The sequence below is a fragment of the Cannabis sativa genome, chromosome 1 (assembly GCF_029168945.1).
Source record: "Cannabis sativa cultivar Pink pepper isolate KNU-18-1 chromosome 1, ASM2916894v1, whole genome shotgun sequence".
NCBI classification, from domain to species: domain Eukaryota; kingdom Viridiplantae; phylum Streptophyta; class Magnoliopsida; order Rosales; family Cannabaceae; genus Cannabis; species Cannabis sativa.
The window spans coordinates 43,879,710-43,905,352 of NC_083601.1; the positions used below are offsets into that span (position 1 = coordinate 43,879,710).

The 25,643-nt window shown below is 30.0% G+C and overlaps 3 protein-coding genes across 3 annotated transcripts; 2 read left to right on the top strand and 1 right to left on the bottom strand.

Annotated features, from left to right (window-relative positions):
* The first annotated feature begins 16,879 nt into the window (after positions 1 to 16,879).
* Positions 16,880 to 18,113, top strand: LOC115704710 (serine acetyltransferase 1, chloroplastic). The gene has a single exon (XM_030631909.2). The coding sequence runs from the start codon at positions 16,991 to 16,993 to the stop codon at positions 17,945 to 17,947; it is 957 nt and encodes a 318-aa protein (XP_030487769.2). The 5' UTR covers positions 16,880 to 16,990; the 3' UTR covers positions 17,948 to 18,113.
* A 1,680-nt stretch (positions 18,114 to 19,793) lies between these two features.
* LOC115707299 (uncharacterized) lies at positions 19,794 to 22,182 on the top strand. The gene is made up of 5 exons (XM_030635212.2): positions 19,794 to 20,550; positions 20,733 to 20,951; positions 21,241 to 21,339; positions 21,512 to 21,616; positions 21,736 to 22,182. Exons 1-5 carry the CDS (start codon positions 19,987 to 19,989, stop codon positions 21,952 to 21,954), a joined length of 1,206 nt encoding a protein of 401 aa, XP_030491072.2. The 5' UTR covers positions 19,794 to 19,986; the 3' UTR covers positions 21,955 to 22,182.
* Positions 22,183 to 22,387: 205 nt separating this feature from the next.
* On the bottom strand, positions 22,388 to 24,282 carry LOC115707301 (uncharacterized). The gene is made up of 3 exons (XM_030635213.2): positions 23,824 to 24,282; positions 23,014 to 23,170; positions 22,388 to 22,590 (listed from the first exon to the last, which is right to left on the bottom strand). Exons 1-3 carry the CDS (start codon positions 23,824 to 23,826, stop codon positions 22,544 to 22,546), a joined length of 207 nt encoding a protein of 68 aa, XP_030491073.1. The 5' UTR covers positions 23,827 to 24,282; the 3' UTR covers positions 22,388 to 22,543.
* Positions 24,283 to 25,643: the final 1,361 nt, after the last annotated feature.

A 25,643-nucleotide genomic window follows, 5' to 3' on the forward strand; every position in this document is an offset into this window, starting at 1 on the left:
AAATAGATGTGGTTGATTCTGTTCTTGCCAAGACTATAGAGTTAAAGAGGTTTTGAGTTAGTTTTAAGTGATTAGTTAATTGTATTGTTTACTATTTCACTAGAACTTCGTGATTAAATGTTGATTGTACCTATTCGATTACTATAATTTTGAATAGTTTACGTGACGTTTTTTTAAATAATCTGAGTTAATAAAATTTGTAATTTTTTATTAAAAAAATATATTTTATTTAAATTTATTATTTACAGTACTAAGTATATTTTATTCATTATTTTAGATTTTAATATTTTTTCTATATGTATATATTAATATTACATATTTAAAATTAACAAAAATATAATAAATTATTTTATATATTATTTTCTAACTCTTTTTAGTTTTATTTAAAATTTGAGTTGTTCCGTATATTTATGTATAAATATTTATGTATAAATGTAAAAAAAATTGTTTTAAAATATATAAATGAAAAAATTCTTATAAATATATTAAAATTTAAAAATAAGAATTTTAGTGATTTATTTTTAAAGAAATTAATATATTCAGTGTAATGTAAAAATTTGAAGTAAAATATTAAAATTATTAAAAGAAAAATTGTATTCATTTTCAGGAATAGAAACAAAAATTGATTCAAAAAAAACAAAGAAAAAAAAGTAAAAATACTTGGCAATTATCATAGGCGATACATCATCTAGGGTTTTTTTTTCATAAATGTACAACAAAAACAAAATAATTACAAAAAATGTGCAAAAAAAAATTATTTTAAAAATTTATACATTTTGAAAACTTATTACATGAAACCATACATTTTTAATATGTTTATTAAACCTCAAAATAAACAATTTCGTAAAATTTATTAAACAGTTTTATAAAAATAAACAAGTTAAATTATTTTTTTATTAAAAGATAAATGTTTATTATATATTTTAGTATAAATTATTGTAATTTAATAAGATTTTTTTTAATAAAATACAATATCAAAATTATAAACATTAATGTATATAAATATAAATCAATACTTAAAATTATTAAAAATAAACATGACACGTAGAGTGATATAATAAACATATGTGAATATTATTATTTTGTTTATTAAAGTTATGTTTAATAAATAGAAAACAAAGTAAACATATATATACAAAGTATTTTATATTATTAGTACGTTTATTATAATTGTAAACATAAAAATAGACATAGTCAATTTATACTATACTAAAATAAGTATATTTTCTTTCTATTGTTTTTATATATTGATTATTTTCTAATGAGTTAGTGAACGAGTTTTTTATTGAAGTATAATTCTTACATCAAAAAATAAATAAACAAACATAACTTTATAAATTCCAAAAATTATTTAATTAAAAAAAATAAACACGACACAATTAATAAACAAAGAAAAAGATAAAGATAAACAATTTTATATATATATATTATTTATTTACTAAAAAATTACTAAAAAAATAAACATAACACACGTAGAGTGATATATAAACTTATGTGAATATTATTATTTTGTTTATTAAATTAGTATGTTTAATTAATAGAAAATAAAATAAATACATATATAAAATATTTTATATTATTAGTATGTTTATTATAATTGTAAACATAAAAATAAACATAGTCAATAAACACATATATAAAATGTTTTATATTATTAGTATGTTTATTATAATTGTAAACATAAAAATAAACATATTCAATATTACCATATATATATACTAATCAATAATTATTACCATATATATATTATAATAAAAATTGAAAAAAAGTTTTTGATTATATATAAAAGTGTATCAGAAAATGATAATAAGTTTTTTTGCACATATTTTGTAATTAATTAAAATAATGTATACAAAATTGTAAAATGCCCCATCATCTATTGAGGCTATATCACCTGAGATACTTTTCGGAATTTTTTTTTTCTCATTTTTGTTTTGAATGTTGGCAATCGATTCCAACAACTAATATAACTCCTACATCAATAATTTTAATGAAAATTAATTATTGGTAACAGTGAAGAAATTTGTGGCACTCATTTAAGTTCAAAATCAGTGAAAACTCTATAAAAAGTGATTATATTACTCGCTTGTTGTATACTTGATAGTTGATACAATGTTAAAAAAGGCATATAAAATTTTGTGATAACATGCTCATCTCATCCAACTGTATTGAGTATTATAGGACTTGATAAACTTTGAAGAACATTTCTTGAGAGTTTTCCTAGTGCTCATGAAAGACTAAATGTCTTTTAGAACAAAAGCTATAAACCTTGTTTAGGTTTATTGTGTGTTCTTTCTTTTCTTCTTCCTTGTCTCTTATTATATCTTACATCATATTGAGTTGTAATAGCTCTTTTATTTGTATTAGGGAAATTGAGTCTTTTAGTTATAACATTCATATTCAATCAGTAATGAAATATTTCCCCACAACACATAAATTACACTTAAATAATACACTGTAAAATTGTTTTAAATTAGTGAGTGTTATAAATATTAATAATTATGTGGATGTCCAAATCTTTTATTTATTACCATTAATTGTAATCAACATTCATCTTTTTCTTAGTTTCTCTTTTTCTTAGTTTCTTAATATCTCACTCTTGTATTTGTATAAATAGGGGTTCACCCCATTGGAATAAACAACTCAGAAATTCTCATTCACTTTCTCTTTCTCTCTTCATCTTCTTCTTTCTTCTCATCTACTTTATATTATATTATATTATTTTATAACACGTTATCAGCACGAGTCTCTGCCAAGCTTCAAGCATGAGTCTCTGCCCAAGCTTCAAGCATGAGTCTCTACCCAAGTCCCAATGTAAGTATCTTGTTAAAGTTCTTGAATTGTTTCAAAGTCAAAATACACTAAATATATATTTATATATATATACTCCTCTGACTGAAACAATTTTAAGAATCATTTGGTTTCTTTTTTCTTTTTATCTATATATCTATATATTATATATGTATGTATATGTTTTTATATATTTATTATTGATTTCATATATATATAATGGTCTTATCATTCATAATATTTACAATATATGTGTGCCTATGATATGATAGAGAAAATCTATATAAATTATACATATATCCAGAAGATTATGTATCATCGATAAAATATTGCATATATCCTAAAGATTATGTATCATCGATAAAATATTGCATATATCCTAAAGATTATGCATCATCGATAAAATATTGCATATATCCTGAAGATTATGCATCATCGATAAAATATTGCATATATCCTGAAGATTATGCATCATCGATAAAATATTGCATATATCCTGAAGATTATGCATCTTCGATAAAATATTGCTTACATCCTGATGATTATGCGTCCTCAATAAAATCTTGCATATATCCTGAAGATTATGCAAACGTAATATTCATTATATAGTTGATGAATATATAATGAAAGAGATGAATACATATTTATATATATGTTCTTGTATTCTTTGAGGACAATGAAAAATAATATAATATCGATATAGATTTTGACAAACATTTTCTGAAGTAAATGTTTTATATTTATCGAAGAAAAAAAAATGATTGTATTTATGTGAATACAACTAAAGAATCATTAAAAATGATTATTATTGATGCAATTTTATAGTGGGTTTTGAATACCCAAAAAGAATGTTAAAAAAATTGCATTGAAACATTAAAGTATAAGAATAACAATGAGCATGACTAATGTTATTTAAATACATGAGGCAGTATTTATTGTTCATCATTCCCTGCAGAGAATGATACGAATTAAAGTCAATCACTTTTAAAGATTCCTCGTATTAGTCATGTTATTATACATTGTTATTACTTGCAATGTTAGAAATTATTGAATCTGACATATGTTAAAGATTAAATTTTGCATACATCTTGGAGACTATTGTTGCTATAATTTTAAACACTACGCAAGTATACGCAATCAAGTAGTAAATCTCACACAGGTGAGGTCGATCCCACAAGGAATTGGATTAAGTACCACTAAATTATACTTATGATTCTATTCGGTAAATCGAAAGCAATTATGATTTAAAAACAGTAAAATATGAAAGAAATTCAGAAAACTTAATAACACAATTTAAAGTTGAGCAAGATGAGACAATAGGGAGGAGAATCCTGTTGTTGTTTACCCAAATCGTTAATGATTAATTACTATCCTATTCTTGAAGTGAATGACAGATTATGAAACAACCTAGCTCCTTTCAGATCTTCTAGATTCTAAATCACATGTTATCTAATTAATTCCTTAATTAAACTAACATGAAATCAGCATTAAGCAATAATCTACTCGTCACATAAGTCATGCAAATACTTTCGTTTCACATAGAACATTGATTATCTTAATTTTAGCATTCTCAATTCTCACTTTTCAGATTTTGAATTGAGATCATAGAGCATGCACAAGGTGATCAATCTTAAACATGAAATTAAGAACAAACTAAGATAATTTCACACACAAGAATTGAGGAATGGTAATTAAACATTAACTAGGCAAAACATTAAACAACAATCATCATCCTCCCTAAATGGGAAATTTAGTTCAGAAACAAATCCATAACCATTCCTAAAGCAATATTCAACATAAATAAATTAAAGAGGAATAGAGAAAGAAACTGTTGGTGGATGAATCTGGATCTTCACTTTGATTTCCTTTGCTCTTCTTGCCTCTTTCTGCTGTGTTTTAGGGTTCCAAATCGCTTCCCTTGACTTCCAATCGCAGTTTTCTATTTATATCTAACTTTTAGGGTTCGTCGGACAAAAATACCCCTGACCGTACGGACGCTCGCCGCGGCCAAAAGTGGTCTCGCCGCGGCCAAAAGTGCATCAAAAAACTACGTTTCTGCCCAGACTTTCTAGCCGCGGCCATGGAAATCTCGCCGCGGCGAGATGGAATTTTCAGCTTCGATCTGTTTTAGTAAAATGGGCATAACTTTCTCATACGAACTCCAAATGGGCTGATTCAAGATGCGTTGGAAAGATAAGAAAGAGATCTAAAACTTTTATGTTTTGACTTTTTCCAAAATATGATCAGAACATAGTCGAATTTAGGCTTGAAGTTTCAGCTTTATTCTCTTTTAAAATTTTCTCTATTTTATAGATCACTGTTTTCCGAAATTTGTCCAATTTATACATTCCAAGTGTTGAAACCTGAAATCAAAGAAAACAAGCGTAATTCTATTCCAAAAACAATAATAAGGAAGAAAAACAACTATAAAATGTGACCCGAAACTTAGGCTAAAAATAGCCTAACAAATTCCCCCAAACTGAATCTTTACTCGCCCTCGAGTAAATCTAAAACTCAAACTGAAATTAAACAATGCAATCGATAACTAAACCTTCAATTGATTGAACTCCCACTACCACCTGCACAACTTCAAGCAAATCAATAACCAGAATTTCAACTCAATAACTCTACGAACTAACTTGGATGCATAATTCAGAAGTAAGCAATTCATACAGGCACAAAACATCGCTTTTGACATTCATATCACAACCATTCTACACTTTCCGACATTCCGCTAACCCATGTTCAATAAGTTTGGATGACATACCTCTCTCCACTAATGTTGACAATTTTTGCTCGGAATCAAAAGGTCTTTTTCGGTTATAATAGCATGGCTTAGGCAAAACGGGTAGATGAGAAGTCATTTAGGTTACATTATACCATAAGCACAATTATACCAAACAAGCACCCACACTTATCCATTTTTTTCTTTTTCATATATCCCAAAGAAGATAGTAAGAGATTGCATATTTTTTTCTATGTGCCTACCCCATTGTTCACAATTGATTCTCAAGAAGAAATTATCACATGTCATTTTTCTCTTTTTTTTCTTCTTTCTCTTTTTTTTCAATAGAGGCACAACACATGACAACTATTTAATTTTTTTTTTAATCTCTTACTGCAAAACTTATTCCCCCACTTACAATAATTTATCCCCCCCAAACTTGCTTAAAAGCTTATGGCATAATAAGGTATGTTGAGGGTGAAAGTAGTTAAAGATAACGAATTCAGCTTAGTTAAGTGGTGAAAATTTTTTTAGAATAAGCTAAGGCTCAACTTTGGGTATACTAAGGATAAAACTTTTTTAGGTAGGCTTGAAAGGCTCAATCGATCCAAAGAAAATTTGCCTAAATCATTTTCCAAACAAAAATCATCAAGGATTTCGCTTCAAGAGAGTATGTCAAACAAATTCTATTCCATGTCAAGCCAAATCATTCCACAATCCAAATAGAAAAAAAAAAGTGATATGCGTCAAAAATAAATGTTTTACATCTAAATGAACAACCTTCTAATACACATCTAATTCAATTCAAAAAGTTATGACTCAAGCACACAGTTAAGATTTCAATCCATTGCACATGTGAATAACAGTAAGTCAATCAATATTCCAGCTTAGTTATCAACACATGACACTAACAAAAACAAAAACTAAACTAAAAAAAGAAAACATAAACTGAAAAATTGAAAAAAAATTAAATCTCTCCCCCCAAACTAAAGATGCACATTGTCCCCAATGTGACATTAAAGAAAAAGGAAAGGAAACTTACCTGAGTGCCACATCAATAAGCGGTTGACGCCCGTAATAAGCGTCATGCAAGACAACTTGAAAATTGTTGTTGTACTTGCCTTCAAGCTTGGCAAGTGATGAGTTTGAACCAAAATCAGCACCAACAACATAAGACTTTGGATGATAAGCTTGGGGAGATGCCTTTTGTAGCTTGTAGAGGATATAATATGGTGTTGATGAAATATATGAATTCATTGGTGGTTTATTAGTCAATATCATTGATGAAGTCGAATCAATGATGCCATGTTCTTCTTCATCCTCCAATGTCACAGTTTCTACACTTTCATCTAACAACACTTCTTCTTGTTGCTCACTCTCCACTTGGCTATCCATACCCTCACTTGTGATTTCATATTCAATGATTTCCTCTTCACAAGGATCTTGATCTTCAATTGTAGGCTCATTATCCTCCTTGTATTCAAATAATGACCCTTCTTCATTGTACCAACAACTCTCATAACTTTCATCATTGGAGTTATTACATTCTGAATCATGAGTCATTGAATTATCACATAAGGATCTCACCATGTCAGTTAAGCGGTTAATCTCTCCTGGAAGTGATTGTAGAAGTGATAGTAGTTGCTCCTCTTTTTCAGTTTGTTGGGATGAATTTGGGCAATAAGGTGGGTATTGGTGACTCCAACCCTGAAGTGATGGATCCCAATGCCAGTCGTAATCAAAATCTGCCATGTTATTCAACAGATTTATTACATCATAGCCTCTCATTAATAGAGGTGCTCCAGTTGCCTCTGCTCCATAATCAACCCAGCTTCTTGTTTCATCATTAAGCCCATTATAAAAGAGCCACGTAAAACACCCACTTGAGAAAGTGGGATAACATCTCTCTCCAAGCTCTTTAAATCTCCTCCAAGCAGAATAGAATGGTTCATTGTGTTGTTGGGCAAAATCCTCAAGATATAACATCTGGATTTATCTTGCAGGTCAAACTCATAAGTAACACATTAGTAAAATTAAAAGAAAAATAAAACTAAATTAATACTAAAAAGATAAAAATTTGAACAACAAAATTAATACTAAAACTAAAAAGTAAAACCAAATTAGAACAAATTTAATTTTTAATAATATTACAAAAATTAATCTAAAAGAAACAGATTAGAAATAAGCAAAAAGAACCAAAGTAGAAGTTAGTATAATTTTATGTAATATCAATCTTTATACAATTCCCCGGCAACGGCGCCAAAAACTTGTTGCTATAATTTTAAACACTACGCAAGTATACGCAATCAAGTAGTAAATCTCACACAGGTGAGGTCGATCCCACAAGGAATTGGATTAAGTACCACTAAATTATACTTATGATTCTATTCGGTAAATCGAAAGCAATTATGATTTAAAAACAGTAAAATATGAAAGAAATTCAGAAAACTTAATAACACAATTTAAAGTTGAGCAAGATGAGACAATAGGGAGGAGAATCCTGTTGTTGTTTACCCAAATCGTTAATGATTAATTACTATCCTATTCTTGAAGTGAATGACAGATTATGAAACAACCTAGCTCCTTTCAGATCTTCTAGATTCTAAATCACATGTTATCTAATTAATTCCTTAATTAAACTAACATGAAATCAGCATTAAGTAATAATCTACTCGTCACATAAGTCATGCAAATACTTTCGTTTCACATAGAACATTGATTATCTTAATTTTAGCATTCTCAATTCTCACTTTTCAGATTTTGAATTGAGATCATAGAGCATGCACAAGGTGATCAATCTTAAACATGAAATTAAGAACAAACTAAGATAATTTCACACACAAGAATTGAGGAATGGTAATTAAACATTAACTAGGCAAAACATTAAACAACAATCATCATCCTCCCTAAATGGGAAATTTAGTTCAGAAACAAATCCATAACCATTCCTAAAGCAATATTCAACATAAATAAATTAAAGAGGAATAGAGAAAGAAACTGTTGGTGGATGAATCTGGATCTTCACTTTGATTTCCTTTGCTCTTCTTGCCTCTTTCTGCTGTGTTTTAGGGTTCCAAATCGCTTCCCTTGACTTCCAATCGCAGTTTTCTATTTATATCTAACTTTTAGGGTTCGTCGGACAAAAATACCCCTGACCGTACGGACGCTCGCCGCGGCCAAAAGTGGTCTCGCCGCGGCCAAAAGTGCATCAAAAAAACTACGTTTCTGCCCAGACTTTCTAGCCGCGGCCATGGAAATCTCGCCGCGGCGAGATGGAATTTTCAGCTTCGATCTGTTTTAGTAAAATGGGCATAACTTTCTCATACGAACTCCAAATGGGCTGATTCAAGATGCGTTGGAAAGATAAGAAAGAGATCTAAAACTTTTATGTTTTGACTTTTTCCAAAATATGATCAGAACATAGTCGAATTTAGGCTTGAAGTTTCAGCTTTATTCTCTTTTAAAATTTTCTCTATTTTATAGATCACTGTTTTCCGAAATTTGTCCAATTTATACATTCCAAGTGTTGAAACCTGAAATCAAAGAAAACAAGCGTAATTCTATTCCAAAAACAATAATAAGGAAGAAAAACAACTATAAAATGTGACCCGAAACTTAGGCTAAAAATAGCCTAACAACTATGCAAAAATTGCATTCATATATTCTTTGAAATATCGTAAAAGAAATTGTTGAATAATTTCTTATATTTTTTATGGATGAACAAGTAATAAATTTTTAAGAAATTTATAATAATGTTCTACTTGTTCAACGTCATTCCCCGAAGTGAATGTAATGATTTTAAATAATCAATGACATTATTTACTACTCAAATATTTCCAGAAAAAGTGGAAACAACTAAAAGATGAGATACCACACATAATCAAAGTGCATGAAATTTATATATCATGTGTGGAATTTAATAATAATGGTCGCGTACCTGTAGTACGGACATACTTATAATCAAGATAAAAGTATACTTGATTATTTAATAGAATGTGAATTGTACATTTAGAATATTTAAATATCATTACCTAAAGAGAATGAATAGACATGAAATTTTATTTCAAAGAATATAGATTTCACATATATTGGCAATGCCAGAAGTAAATTAATATATACATATTTTATTATTTCTTGAAATCAATAGTTTCAAACTATTGTTGGTGCAGAATATGTGTATATATATAGTTACTATATAATTTAGTTTGTATATTCCCAAAAGTGGATATATAATTTACTAATATTTGTTAGTGATCTAATATAATCAAAGTGATAAAGAATCACAAAATAATTATTTGAAAAGCTTCCTAAAGAAGTCTTACATACAATTGCTACTTAGAGTAGTAAAATATATTTGTATGTACCTAGATGTATAACTTTTATCTAGTTATGAAAGTATAATAAGAAATAACTTTATATGTACTGGTTGTACATTTAAATATATAATATATCAAGTCATGATAATTAGACTGATGAATAGTCTATTAATAAATTAGACGACTTGTTAAAAAGATACCAGGAAACATGAATGATATATATTATGGTTATATCCATTTGACCATTATAACAACATGATGAAGTTGTCATGTACATTTTATATTATACACATCATTGAATTGATGATAGTGATTCCTGAAGAAATATAAAGTTTGATAAACATAATAGTGACTCCTGAAGAGTGTATATGTTTTGGAGAATAATATAATTATATTATTCGTGTATATAAAAATGAAACTTGTAATGATTATGTTGTAATAAATTTACATTACCTTTTGAAAGTTTCATTGAAATACAAATTATAGTGAACTTGAAGTTCATGAATTGAATTTTTTGACATGATCAATCATATGCAATAAATTGTCAAAGAATTTGACTAAATTTTGTTGAAGAACCAGAAGATTCTTCTCATTGTTAATTTATAAGGCTCAAAAGAAGAATGTGCATATATTTGCACATAGAAAATATTTAAATTATATTTCTTTAACAATCTTGAGCCATTGTTAGATTTTTATTGCATAGTTTCTTATCGATGTGATAAGATTATATGATCATGCATTTACAAAATGTGTAAATTTATGTATTTCTAATTATACATGTATGACTCATTCTTAGAAATGAATTAAGTTCATAAGGATTGAACTTAAAACTGAAGTTTATTGAACCTGAAGTTCAATGTCATATAGTATATATGAGTTTAAACAAATATTGATTCATTGTGATATACTGAAATCCCTACAGGTATATTAATATTATTAGATATCACAATTTCTTAAAATTCTCTCGATCAGGGGGAGAGAAGCAGTTGGGATCGATGATAATTTTTGAAAAATGATCCTTGCACAAAGTATAAGAACGATATAGTTCAAAATGATATATACCAACTGCAAATCAATATTACTCAAAGTTGAGATAGAATGAGTTGAAAACGCCTGAAGCGTAAATGAACAATATAGAAATTATTAGTAAATGTTCATTTGATTTGCCCTGAAGTTGTTAAATCTAGAGGTACTCATGGAGATACCTTAATGTTATAAAGTATTAAAATGATAACCGTGATGAAAACGGTACTCGAAGAGACTCCCAAGAGAAGTTAGACATAACACATTTAATCATAATTGAATCCCTAAAGTGATTCGTTATAGGTACCTATAAATGATAAACATATTTAAAAATATGTAATTTAAAGAGATCTCTATAAGTTATGTCAATATGGGAGGAAATTATCATTTATTGAAATTTTTGTCGACAATAAATATTGAATGTATGCATATGCAATAAACTAACATGAGATAGCAAGGATCATTGTATTAGATTTGTCTAGAATTATCGACATACATTTTGATTTTTGGCCAAAATATTATGACGCAATCCAGGCAAATTTACTCACATAAAGTGAAGTAAGACCTGTAGGGTGTGCAAATAAATATTTCTAATGAGAAATTTGCATATATGTATTTGTACATAATGAATTGTTGTACAAAGTTTGCATAGACATGAGATTGATTGAAGTAAGGCTTAAATATTGAGAAAATATAATCATGATTTGATTATAGCCTGGAATATATTTTATGAGGATTTATAAGCGTCACATAAATGTTGCAACAAAAGGTTATTCATTTGGAGCTCCTAATATAGTGAGAATTTGAAATAAGCCTTATCTAAAAATTCTAGAAGAATTTAATACATGTCTTAAGTGATATAAATTCTAAGTCGCGCGCACTATATGACAAAGATCTTTGTATGAAATAAAGACATGTAAGTAAATTATTGTTTGAAAAATACGTATGGTTGTCTATGCAGTATAAATACGTAAATTATACGTTGTGATAGACTCTTGAAGAGTTTTTGATTAATTGCAAAACAAACTTTTATTTCTTTTGTATTTCGAGAAGTATTAATGTATAAAGTTTGTTCGTTAGTATTGAAGTCCTGAAGTACTTCATATGTATCAAGAATTATAGATATATGATCATTTGATATGGAAATTAAGATCATAAAACAAGATGGAATAAATATATGGTCTTGGAGTACCATCATTGTCACAAATGAAAATTTGTAGTACCATTAATGTGTTATGTTCATATCTACTTGAAATTTTAAATTTTCGTATGAACAAAATTGTGTACACACATGAATGATACAATTAGTTGGATAAAGACTAATGTTCCACGAACCCCTCATCTATAATTTAGAAGTCCATGCATACTCTGGAAGAGTTATAGAAAATATATGATCAAAGATTATATATGGTGATATTTTAAAAGTGATAACAATAATCTTATGAGATTTATTATCACCAAAAGAATTATGGATCATATGTGCATGAGGGGGAGACATATTCATGTTGCACTCTTTTTCCCTTAGCTCAGGTTTTGTCCCACTGGGTTTTCCTGGCAAGGTTTTTAACGAGGCAACTTGCAAATAATTATGAATATGAAATATACATTGTACTCTTTTTTCCTAGCTCAGATTTTGTCCCACTGGGTTTTTCTGGCAAGGTTTTTAACGAGTCAGTTATAAATCATGTTAACATACTTGCATTTTATGAAGCAAGTAGAGAATGTGTGTGAGTGAGATCATTGACATAGCATATTTGGGAAACATATGAATTGCACTCAATAAAGAAGTATCAACCCAAGCAATTCTCTATGGATAATACTGCTTGCATCGCTCAACTAAAAGGAGGGTACATTAAAGGAGATAGAGTTAGAACACATTTCACGAAATTCTTCTTTATACGCTTCAAGAAAATACATATTGGTGTTCAACATATTTAATCAAGTGTCAATCTTGTAAACTTATTCACAAAGTTATTACCAACATTAACATTTGAGAAGACGACAGATAAGATCAAAATTCGTCGATTAGAAGATCTCCACAAATGCCTAAATGAGGGGGAGTTAGTTTACACTATACTCTTTTTCCTTTGATCAAGTTTTCAGCAAGATTTTTAATAAGGCAGTTATTATGGACATCCAAGGGGGAGTGTTATAAATATTAATAATTATGTGGATGTCCAAATCTTTTATTTATTACCATTAATTGTAATCAACATTCATTTTTTTTCTTAGTTTCTCTTTTTCTTAGTTTCTTAATATCTCACTCTTGTATTTGTATAAATAGGGGTTCACCCCATTGGAATAAACAACTCAGAAATTCTCATTCACTTTCTCTTTCTCTCTTCATCTTCTTCTTTCTTCTCATCTACTTTATATTATATTATATTATTTTATAACAGTGAGTTCTTATTTAAATAAATTTAATAGGTTAAATGAAAATATCACATTATTGATTATAATTTTTAAGTGTAAATGTAATTTATAATTGGATATATTTTAAGACTACTCAAATTTCATTTGTTTTGTGATTTTTCTTTCAAGAAAATTATATGCTATATATGGATGGTAACTTAAGCAATGAAACATAAAACTATTTAATTCTTCTTTAATTCTATTTTGTAAAATGATATATGTTAAATAGTTATTTAGGATTATTTTAGCATTTTCATTTATTTTAGTCTTTTATTTATGTTAGTTGTTTATCTAATTTTTTTTTATTAATTGTATTTTTTTACTTTTGATTTTACAATTGAATGAAATCTTAATTTCTCTGCATATCTTCTTTTTTGGTTATTCTTCTCTTCACAAATAACTATCATTCATAGTATCAAAACAAGATTTATGATAGTGAGTTTCTTAAGCGTAATCATAGCTTTTGCGAATCCAACTCTGCGGTGAGTTGGCTGGGGATTGCAGGAGGCAGTGCACCTCTGCCTGAGGTTCGGGACGGAGCCTCGAAAGTTTTCGCAGATATTCGTACAATCGTGTCCGTACAATTTGACAGTCTAGTTTTAGTATTGAATTCTTAGACTTTTTTCTTGATTCGCATAACAGTTTTAATTTTGATATTCGCGTAGCAATTTTGGGTATTGATTTTCGCAGCACAACTTTAAATTTCCATCAGTTTTGTATTTAGAATTTTTTTGCAATTTATTCTTTTTTCTACAATGGCTACCAATAAAGATGATTCCCTTCAAGCGATCAGCGTGAGATTGAATAGAAAGAATTATTCGTATTAGAGTTATGTTATGAAAAAAAGAAATTGAAAGGAAAAAAGATGTGGGGTTATATTTTTGAAACAAAGAGGAAACCAGCAAATGACAATGCAGATCTGTTAGAAATTTTAGAAGTAGACAATTTGAAAATCCTCACCATGATAAATAACTCCGTGGAATAATTTATTGGTACTCAATTAGCAAAGTATGATGCGACAAAAGAAATCTGGGACCATCTTGCAAGATTGTATACACAGTCTAATTTTGCAAAGAAGTTTCAGTTGGAAACTGATATTAGAGCTATTGAACAGAAAGATTTGAGCATTCAAGAATTCTATTTTGTAATGACAGATCTTTGGGATCGATTGGCACTCGCCGAATCAGCAGAGCAACATGCTTTTGCACTATATATTGCTCATAGAGAGGAACAATGATTGGTTTAATTTTTAATAGCTCTTCGTAGTGATTTGAAGGGACTTTGTGGTTCTATATTGCATCATTCTCCGCTTCCTTCAAATGATTCAGTTGTCAGTGAATTGTTAGTAGATGAAATTCGCCTTAAGTCTCAATCATAGAAAGGCATTCTCTCAACACCCAAGTCTTCTATTTTGGTAGACCCTCCTACTACATTGTTTCCTCCACAAGAGAACAAACTTCACACAAAGATTGGTATTGATGAGTGTAGCTTTTGCAAACATAAAGATCATTGGAAAGCTCAGTATCCTAAGCTTGCGAATCGTGCTTATCAGCCCAAACCTCCTCATATGGGTAACCAACCATAGTTTAACAACCAATTTCGACCTCCACAATTTTATATTGTTGTAGTTGTTCCTCCATCTGCCGCATACGATTTTGTTGCTTTGTCAAAATAGTTTGAAAATTTTCTTGCTACTCAATCTAATGTCATGTCTATACTTTGGTAGGTCAACCACCTACTAGCACGTCAAGTATGTCACCTTCTACATGCATTTTGAACTCTGGTGTTTCACACCATATGTCTTAGCATTCTTCATCTTTTATTTCTTTAAGTCCTACATTATTTGTGTCTGTCATGACTACTGATGGTACTCTCATGCCATTAGCTGGTATTGGTCCTGTTGTCAGTTCAAATTTTTTACTTCGTAATGTTTATCATATTCTTAATCTTTCATTAAATTTTGTATTTGTTGGTCAATTGTGTGATTTTGGTTATTCAGTATTTTTTTTCTTCTACTTCATATCATGTGCAGGATCTACAATCTCAAAAGTTGATTGGGACCAGGCGTAGGCAGGGGGATTATATATTTTGAATGAACTGATATTATTAGTATATGCAACTTCTAATGTTGATTTGTCTTCTTTTTGTTTATCTCTTTTGTCTTCTAGTTTTTATTTGTGGCACTCTTGCATTGGTCATGTTTCAAAGTCTTGTTAAAAAAATTTAGCTTCTAAAGGAACCTTAGAAAATTTGCAACCTCGTGACATTTCTGATTGTAGTGGATGTAAACTTGCAAAATTTTTTACTTTACCTTTCAATAAAAGCACAACTAGTTTGGTTGCGGCCATTGATTTAGTACACCCATCCAAGGATCTAAATAAAAAAATATCTTTTAAAATATACATATTTTTTAATAATTATTAAAATACGTACTATTTATTCTTATAATAAGAACTAATTTTTTTTTCTTATGACTCATTTTAACTCAAGATCGACGGTATAAATGCTATGTTTGGTGTGATTTTATAAAAAAAAATTCAAAACATTAAGCTAATTTTTTTTTTTGTTTGAAGAAAACATTAAGCTAAGCTTTAATTAGACTTAAGTACACTCTTTTTCGATATAAGACATGTTAGTTCAGCTCACTCTTCTCATTAATTCATCCGCATCTTTAATTATTGTCGTTAGACATTAATAAAGATAACTTTTCTTCTCTGTATATTAATAATTCGTTGGAACAACACTCATGAATGAATGTATCGATCAAATATATACATAAATATTTGACATTACACAAATAATAATTATAGTCACATAATTTAAATAATATTGTCTTATTTGCAAATTAAATTTAACATTAAATTACACTATTATTATTATGCTAAATACATTTACAAAGTGAAGTTTTATTTATTATGCTAAAACTACCATCACAAATTTTGATAATATACCAATTTATATTACTTAGTACATAATAATACAATTTACTAATAATTTAAAAATCTTAAGTTTGAACCCATATCTTCACCCTTTTTCTCACCGTTCCCTCACCTGTTAGCTAACCTTGGTAGCTTATTTATTTTTTAAAAAAATCTTACACCTTAATTTATGTTTCATTCCATTTATTTTTCATATTCCGTCATTGGTAATTAACAGGAGTAGGATGTGCTTTCCAAGTTAATTAATTATTTTTTTCAGTTTTATTTAATTAATACCTTCAAATTCGAATGTCTCTCTTGCTATTAGAGATGAAGTGAAAGAAGGGCTGATATGCTATCGCCCATTAATTATAGTTTTTTTTTAGCTTGATCTTAATGAAGTTAGAAGACTAAGATGAATGATTGGACTTAAAAATTAAATTATTCATGGCTGCGATAAAAATAATTAATTAAATTATTCAAGTAAGACTCATCTTACTTAAAATAATTAATTATTTATTTTTTTACCAATATATCTCAACTAATTAATGGCTGCTGTGATAATTGATAAAGTGTTGGCCACGTATCACAAATGCTTTGACTCATTACATAGTCAAATTATAGAATCGTCATGCCAAACGTCATGGATTTTCTTATTCTTCTTCCTCGTATGAAGGTTCTAGCCTCTAGGTAGGCTTCTTCAGATTATAGTATATAAAGAACAATAGATACACTTTCACTCCATTCATAAAGCATCATAGATCTTTGCATATCTGCTTTTAAAGTGAGTGATAATAACAGAGGAAATGGCAGCTTGTGTCGAAAATTGCAGAAGCCAGAACTCAACTACCCCATATTCCTTAGAATCTAATAACCAATGCCAATTGAGCAATTCCTTAAGCAAATTAGTCAAATTATGTATACCCACTTTGCCAATTTCCACTCGTATCAAATCTGTCAGCTGGGTCGATGAGAAGATTTCACCAACATACAACTTCTTGCCCCAAGTAAGAAATGAAGAACAAAAAGAAGAAGAAGAAGAGTTGTGGATTCAGATTCAAGAGGAAGCAATGTCCGATGTTCAACAAGAGCCAATTCTCCACGAATACTACACCTCATCAATATTGTCACACAACTCCCTCGAAAGCTCATTATCACATTTGTTGGCCATGAAGCTAAGCAATTCAAGCCTATCAAAGATAACACTTTTGGAAACATTCTATAGCGTTTTCATCAAAGACGACGGAATCAGAAGAGCTGTTAGGAATGATCTGAAAGCGGTAAGAGAACGAGACCCTGCTTGTACTAGTTATGTTCATTGCTTATTGAACTTCAAAGGCTTCCAAGCTAGTCAAGCTCACAGAGTGGCACATAAATTTTGGTGTCAAGGAAGAACAGCCATGGCAACTCTGATTCAGAGCCGAGTTTCAGAGGTTTTTGGGGTTGATATACATCCTGGAGCTAAGATTGGAAGTGGGTTAGTGATTGACCATGCCAATGGGGTTGTAATTGGGGAGACTGCCGTAGTGGGAGAAAATGTTACAATTCTTCATAACGTGACATTAGGTGGGACAGGGAAGGTTTCTGGGGATAGGCATCCCAAAATTGGTGATGGGGTGTTTATAGGAGCAGGGAGTAAAGTTTTGGGTAGTGTTAGAATTGGGGAGGGTGCTAAGATAGGTGCTGGTTCTGTTGTGTTGAAAGATTTGCCTCCTAATACCACTGCTGTTGGAAATCCTGCTAGATTAATTGGGCCTAATTGAAAGATTAGGACCAAATCAGTACTGCCACGTGTTAAATGGTAATATCTTATGTCAAATCATTGTAAGAGTGCTCCAACATCTTGTTGGCTAGTACATTTCTATGTTAATAAGTTGTTGCTTCCAAAGCCTCTACTTTCATATGATATAATTTAATTTTGCATTTATAAATCATAAATAGTGAGAATGAGAATAATATTTACTTAGGGGCGGAACACATAGAGTCTATCTGCCTAAGGAAATATTATTAGATGAATAATAATTAAACCGATAAATATTATTAAAAATTTAAATTTGCTTAATGTGTTTTAGTTACCATTTGTCAAATCCCAAACAACCCGAGAAACATTAACACTATGTTGGGTGATTAGGAAGGAAATTAGAAAATAGTGAAAGTTTAGAAAATATGATATGTTGTTTGGTATTAGAAGTAAAATTAAAATGAGGTAAAAATAATTATTAATTAAAATTATTATATTATCTTTATTTATTTATTATTAAATATATTTACGATATATATTTAATATACTTTATTTTCTCATTTTCTCTTTCTTTTGATTTTTAAAAGAATTGAATTTTGTATATTTAAGAAAACATATATACTTCCATCTCTCCTTCCATCCTTTTCCTTCCACTCAAAAATTCTTCTTGCCTAGTGTAAAGAGCAAATCAAGAAGAGAAAAAATAAGAAAGAAAAAACAACTCATGCACACAAACAAAAACAAAAGAAAAACAAAATGCAAGATGACAAAAAATGGTTGACAAAAGGTTGAATAGTTCCATATATAGTCACAAAATCTCATCCCATAATTCTTCCACAAGCTTGCACATTGCTCTAGAATAAACATTTCTTTACTCTTCACTTAACTTTTATGAGCTATATTTTAGTTACAAGGAAACAAATGAAGAAGAAAAAGAAGATTATTACTGCATTATATAAAGAGATAGTGGGTATAATAATGAGTTCAGAGATGAAAATGAGAAGAGTACCATGTGGTTGTTATTTAAACTATAAAGATTCTGATTTGGTACCAACCAAGTTGAAAAAAATGGGAATATGAGATTAGTTGTCCCATTCAAAATGTTGCGACTTTATATTGGTAGTATCCACTTCCCTCCAAACATTTTAATAATTAAATTTAATATTTCAATATAGAGAGTCCATCCTCCTAAATAATATTTATATAATATAATTTCATGCACTAAACTTACTCATATATTGCTACACTCGTCCATTTTATGTCAACAAACATAAATAATTAACAATTAAAACTTATACACAATAGTTTTTACGAAAATTATAGCACATCGTTCCGTATCTATAATATTTGCTATAATTAAACAATGTTTCAAATTTGATTAAATTAAACTTCATTTCCTTACTAATTTTACGTTCATTATTGGCATTTTCACATTAACTATAAAAATCTTGGCATTAATGCCATATCTTTGATTTTTCATCAAAATTATGTTATCAGGAGAGTGGGGTTTCGAATTTGAAAAATTCTCTCTCTCTCTCTCTTAATAGGAAATGTAATTATAATACAGTAATAAACTACATGTCTATGAATTACAATTAATAATCTTTATCTGCCACTTTTAATGGTAAATAATTTTAAAAGCGATGGAAAGGTTTCCTTAATTAGTCGGACAGTACAGAATTATCAGGAAAACGAAGAAAGGAATATGGCATTTTAGAAATAGTGGGCCCCACTAGGCCCAGATATAGCAGACAAGGAAGGCCCAAAGTCTACCAATGATACAAAAATTTCCCGCCACGTCAAAAATGGTATTTTATGTAATTTAATAAGCTTGTACGTGCACTTAGTTAAGAGACTCCCATCAAACCCAAGAACCCGCGCATAGCGTGAAATTTGAATTCAGACAGCGCCCCCCTGAGACATCTGCAAAAGTTGCCACGTGTCCTCAACCACATCCCCTTCAACCTTTTTCTTCTCAAAAACAAAAACCTCTTCATCTCACTTCTCCCTTCTTCTCTTCCAAAACCTCTTTGCTAAGAAGAAAAGCTTCGGAGAGTACCAATGGCGTTTGTAATGAAGCCTTCTTCGCGCTACAGTTCGTACGATTCACGCTCTTCGACTTCGTCTCACTTCTCAGATCCCTCTTCGTCGACGGAGTTCATCAAGCGCAAGTCCCCTCTACCCGCAAAGAACTCATCATCCTCACGCGCTCTTGTCAAATCCAAGCCCTCTGATATATCCAAGTTAAAATCCAAGCCATCTGATCCAAACTTTACTACCATGGTCAAGAAATTCATGGAGAAGCGTTCTAATTCTTCTTCATCGAAAACGAAGGTGGATAATCGAGTGGGTCTGGTCATTCCTTCGGATATAATTGCTGAAGATTTGAAGAAGACGGCGAGGAAGGGATCGAATTTCGGAACTCTGCACAAGAAATTGTTTGGGAAAGGAACGTCGTCGTCGGAGAAGGAGAAGAAGGAGGTGAAGGCGTTGACTGAAGTGAAAGGGAACACGAGGACGCTGGCTATGGTTTTGAGGAGTGAGAGGGAGCTCTTAAGCTTGACTAAGGAGCAGGAAATGGAGATCTCCGAGCTAAAGTTGGTGCTTGAAAAGAAAAATACAGAAGTCAGTCTCTACTTATATATATGTCTGTATTTTATTTTTAATGCAACAAGTTTGCGACCGTTTCTGTTTTAGTCAATCTTTAATTCATGGTTCCCTTTTTTGCTATATCCGTGGGGTGTGTATATACAATCTTTATGTTTTCATATATGGTAGTGGTCTAATTGTTTGATTGAAATGCATAGGTGGAGAAATTGAAGGACTTGTGTTTAAAACAAAGGGAAGAAATCAAATCATTGAAAAATGCAATACTATTCCCAGATGCCATTAATTCACAACTTCAAGACATTTTAGAGAAACAGGACTCAGAGCTGAAGCAAGCAAAACACTTAATCCCTACACTGCAGAGGCAAGTGACTTCTCTTACAGGCCAGCTCCAATGCATAGCTGATGATCTTGCCGAGGTATGTATAGTCTATTAATTTATGAATATAGTGTCATTGTTAACCATTCAAGCAAAGCATGTTAAGGGCATTCCCATTACACTTTCGACTATCGTCATTTTGAAGTTATACCTCCAATAAATTGTTTTGATCTCTACTAGCCAACAATGATACAGTTTTAGTAGAAAATAAGGTACAAAGGGTTTATGGTGTCCTTTTGTGTAATGAGACCATCTGCAATTAAGAGCAAAGCAATTTCACCATTGTTGATTTGTTGTGTTAGATTGCTGATATTTATTGCTTTGAGCAGGTGAAGGCTGATAAATATTCTGGGAGAACTGGTTTTCAGAATCACAATAGTTCCCCGAGAACACCAACATTTAATCATGATGATGCTTCCAATTCTTTGGTAAGCAGGACCATAGAGTACACTTAGTGATGATAATTATAAAGTTTGGGAGTTTTGCAGTTACATGACTGTTGATAATCTTACATTAGGAGGCAACATGGTTTTCTTGTATAATATTCTTCCCAATATGGCTTTAAATATCATCCTAAAAATGTTTACTGAATGAATTCAGGAGTTTAGCTCTGAAGATCAAGCCAGCCCCTGTAGTCCGGATGACATGTTACTCAAAGATTTAAATCCTTGTTTGACACCGTACTACGCTAAAACAAGATCCAAGGTATCCGTCTTTAGGTCTCGGTTTTCAAATGTGCCTCTTATAGAGTTCATGATTTTTTTCCTTCCCCAAACATCCATCACTACGATGGGTTTTTAATTGAGAAGTTTCATCTTTTACAGGAATTTGAGGGAATGGGATATGATTCTCCTCAACCGCAAAATGAAAGCTTATCTGAAAACAAAATGAAATTTGGATTCAATTCCTTTAGCAAGAAGTTTTCCAGAAGTTCTGATTATTGCCAAAGTTCCAAAACAGAAAACACAATAAATCGAGCTGCTCGTAGATCGGATGAAACTAAACTCACCTATGGAAAACAAAAGCACCATAAACTTTTTTGAATTGTGTAATTTTTGCTGTTGATCTCACCTGTTGGGTTTTTACATTAGATTTCTCAAGTTTTGCCTGTAATTCAGTCAGCATGTGGTATCATGCACTATTATAAGATGAACAATAGAAAATTCCAAGTCTATACCATAATTGAAAGGGCTTGTATGTTCTTAAAAGCACTTGCTGGTTGTACATGCTGAGCTATGAATAAGTCCAATATTTTTCTTTTCAGTGAAAAAGATTGCATCATTGTTCCCTAATGAATTTTCGCTCTTTAGGATTTTTTAATAGTTATTATTATAATACAGGATGAAAACATGGATATTCAACACCAATTTTACTCTCGTGAACAAGTGAGTCGATAAATTTGACTATTGATTAACATTTATTACTAAGTTCTCATTCTTTTTGAACTTATCGTTTTATTTCACAAGGGGAGCAAAATATTCCCAAAAAAAGAGGCATCGCCATTTATTTATTACACAAGATAGCTACAACTTTTAACTGGAGTTTATAACATGGTATTTAACTATGCTTAACGCATAGTATAGTACAACAAACAAGTACAAGACTTCCATGTTTCATGCGAAGCCATTTCCCTTAAGCCATGCCACCGCTTGTAGCTGTTCTAATTATCTGGAACAAGGCTGCAAATCAAGAAGAAAAAGAAAGCAAATATCAGTTTTAAGTGGCAAAAAAAGAAGAGGTACAACAATATTAACAAAATGAATCATGAATATACATTGCCTCTATGTGGAAAGTATGCCTTCGCTTCACAATGAGTAACAAAATCAATATGACATGACAGAGGATAGAACAAAGAAACTCACACAACCTTCCCTTATCGAATGACATGACATGTCTTAGTGTTCATCATTATTCAATCATGTTCCGAAACAATAATTTATACCCATAAAAGGCCAAAGGTCAAGACATGATATTTTGTCCCACACACTAATTAAATGACAAACAAATACAGCACAATTATACTTATTAGCCAGCCACGAACACGAATTTGTCAAATAATCAGAGAGAAATGAGAAAATGTCATATAGTTAGAGGGTGCATACATGATCCGATCACCACGAACACGAAGAAACCGAGGAGAATTGGGCCAACTGGGTAGTCATTTCCTTTCTTTGTAGAGGTCTCAGGAACTGCTCCCCTCTTTGTAATGTTCTTCTGGAACTTGGCAACTTTCTTATCAGCAAGGCGCTTTGAGGTAGTCTGTCAAAGTAAAACAGCAAAGGACATAAATTTCTACATATATATCCTCAAAAATTAAATTTTCAAGCAAATCATCCAACTAAGAACACAACCCAAGGGCAATTAACAAACATATATGATCAAATGATTACAATTTACAAATTACGATTTATCAATCTAAATATACATGTAAATTTTTTAATTCAAATTTATCCATAATACCCAATAAAATAAAATAAATAAATAAAGGTTTTCTTCATCATGATTTCCATAATCCGATCTAAGCAACGAAACATCTTTACCCAAAAAGAGTTCTTTTTTTTTTTTCCTTTAATAAATAAAAAAACAGAAACTTTCCCAAAGATTAACAACGAAAACCCAGACTAATTTACCCGCATAGATTCAAGAAAAAAATTGCGAAAATGATTCTCGAAAAGTTCATACTATTAAAAAAAAATGTTGTTTGATAAAAAAATTTAGAATAGGTAAATCTACACTCCTGCATGCAACAAAGGGAAAAGAAAAGTAAGGAAAAGAACGAAGATTATTAAAGGTACGAACAGAAACCTAATCGAATATGATCGGAGCATGAATTAAGGAAAAGAGGGGGCAATTTTATATAACAGAGATAAATGTAAAATATAATCAAAGATCGTATGGAAAAAGTTGCTTACCATTGTAGCGATTTCGGGGTGAAAAGAAAGAAAGAGAAGGAAGAAAGGAGGAGGGGTTGTACAATTTCTTCGATTTGGTTTGGTTCTGCAAATAAAAGTCAAATGAGAAAATTGCCGTTAATGGCTATAAATACGAAGACAAAATAAATTAAATTAAGAAAAGATGGAGACGAAACGTGCCATTTAGACAAAATCTTGAACCCTATTTTATTATTTTTAGATTAGATTACTCAGCAATCCGACCAAACAAGTAAATGACTGTTATATCCAGGCAACAAATTTAAAATAAAAAAAAAAAAAAAAAAAAGGGTAGCAGAGAGTAGAGGTGGAGCCAGAGCCTGTAGCACCACGCAAACCACGCCCAATATTTTCACCTTCTCGTCCGTGCACGGAGCGGAGCTTACAAGGTCAAGAAGCTCACCCAACTACCATATATTATAGGCATGATAATTTTGTGTCGTACTCAAATTTGTCCCTCGTACTTGCCTATTTTTCTTAAACAAATTAGTTCATTTTCAATACTGAGGCTTGAATTCATACTTTACTATTTTTATTTTTATTTTTATTTTTTTTAATAATTATTAAACAATGCGTATATTTTATAACTTTAGTTATATTTATAAATTTTTTCAATAATATTTTACAATAATCACATAAAAAAATAAATAACATTATTAGAATTTAAATATTAACTTATAAATATTTAAATTTTTATATTACATTCTATAAATAAATTTACTTTTACATATTTTAATAGCTTTTACCATAATTATAATATTAATATTATAATATCACCCATATTGTTTTAAAAAATATCCGTATTTATAACACTAATTACATTAATATTTACTTAGTAATTGTGATAAAACTTAACAAAAATATCATTTATAAAATTATTATAAATATATAATGTAATGTAAAAATTTAAGCTAAAATAAAAAAAAAATTAATAAATTATTTTGAATAATATTTCGTAGTAGTGATTTAAAAGCATCTCCAATAGAGTTCTAAAAGTATTATGCATAGAAATATTTTAGTCAATCTTCATAAAAGTAAACTCCAATAGTGTCTAAATTTAGCACATGTTAAAAATTGTGCCAAATTTTAATACAAAATATAATACAGATCAAATTTTACCTCACAATAAATATTATTTTTTTAACATGTTATTTATACATTTGTTAGGTGTTATATGACGTTATATTTGAGTCATGTTTTTAAGTTCTTTTAATTAGTTTTATTTCATTTGGTACACTTTTATGCTTTAGTTTGCTCGTGTTTTTAAATTTTGTGAATGAGGAAGATTTAGAGGGGTAAGAGTAAAATTAATTGAAAATTGAAGAAAAATGTTAATTTTAGTGTCCGTGTGCTTAAAGCAGAGTTTTTGAAGGTTTTGAGAAAACTTGGTTGAAGCTCGGGACTTGAAAGAAGATTTTTGAAGGACTTAAGATTGAGCCATGACTTAGTAAAAGTCATGTGGTGGCCCAAAAAGGCAGAAGAATTGGTATTTTGGTCTTGGACACAGACCACTATATTTGGATGAAATGTTATGACATGGAAACTTTTCTTGCCCAAAAATATTGACACGAATTGCAATATTGAGGAAGACATGCTACGACCCATCTCCTCAAAGTGGTACCAGGTGTTGCTATATTTTTAAACACTACGCAAGTATACGCAATCAAGTAGTAAATCTCACACAGGTGAGGTCGATCCCACAGGGAATTGGATTAAGTACCACTAAATTATACTTATGATTCTATTCGGTAAATCAAAAGCAATTACAGTTTAAAAACAGTAAAATTTGAAAGAAATTCAGA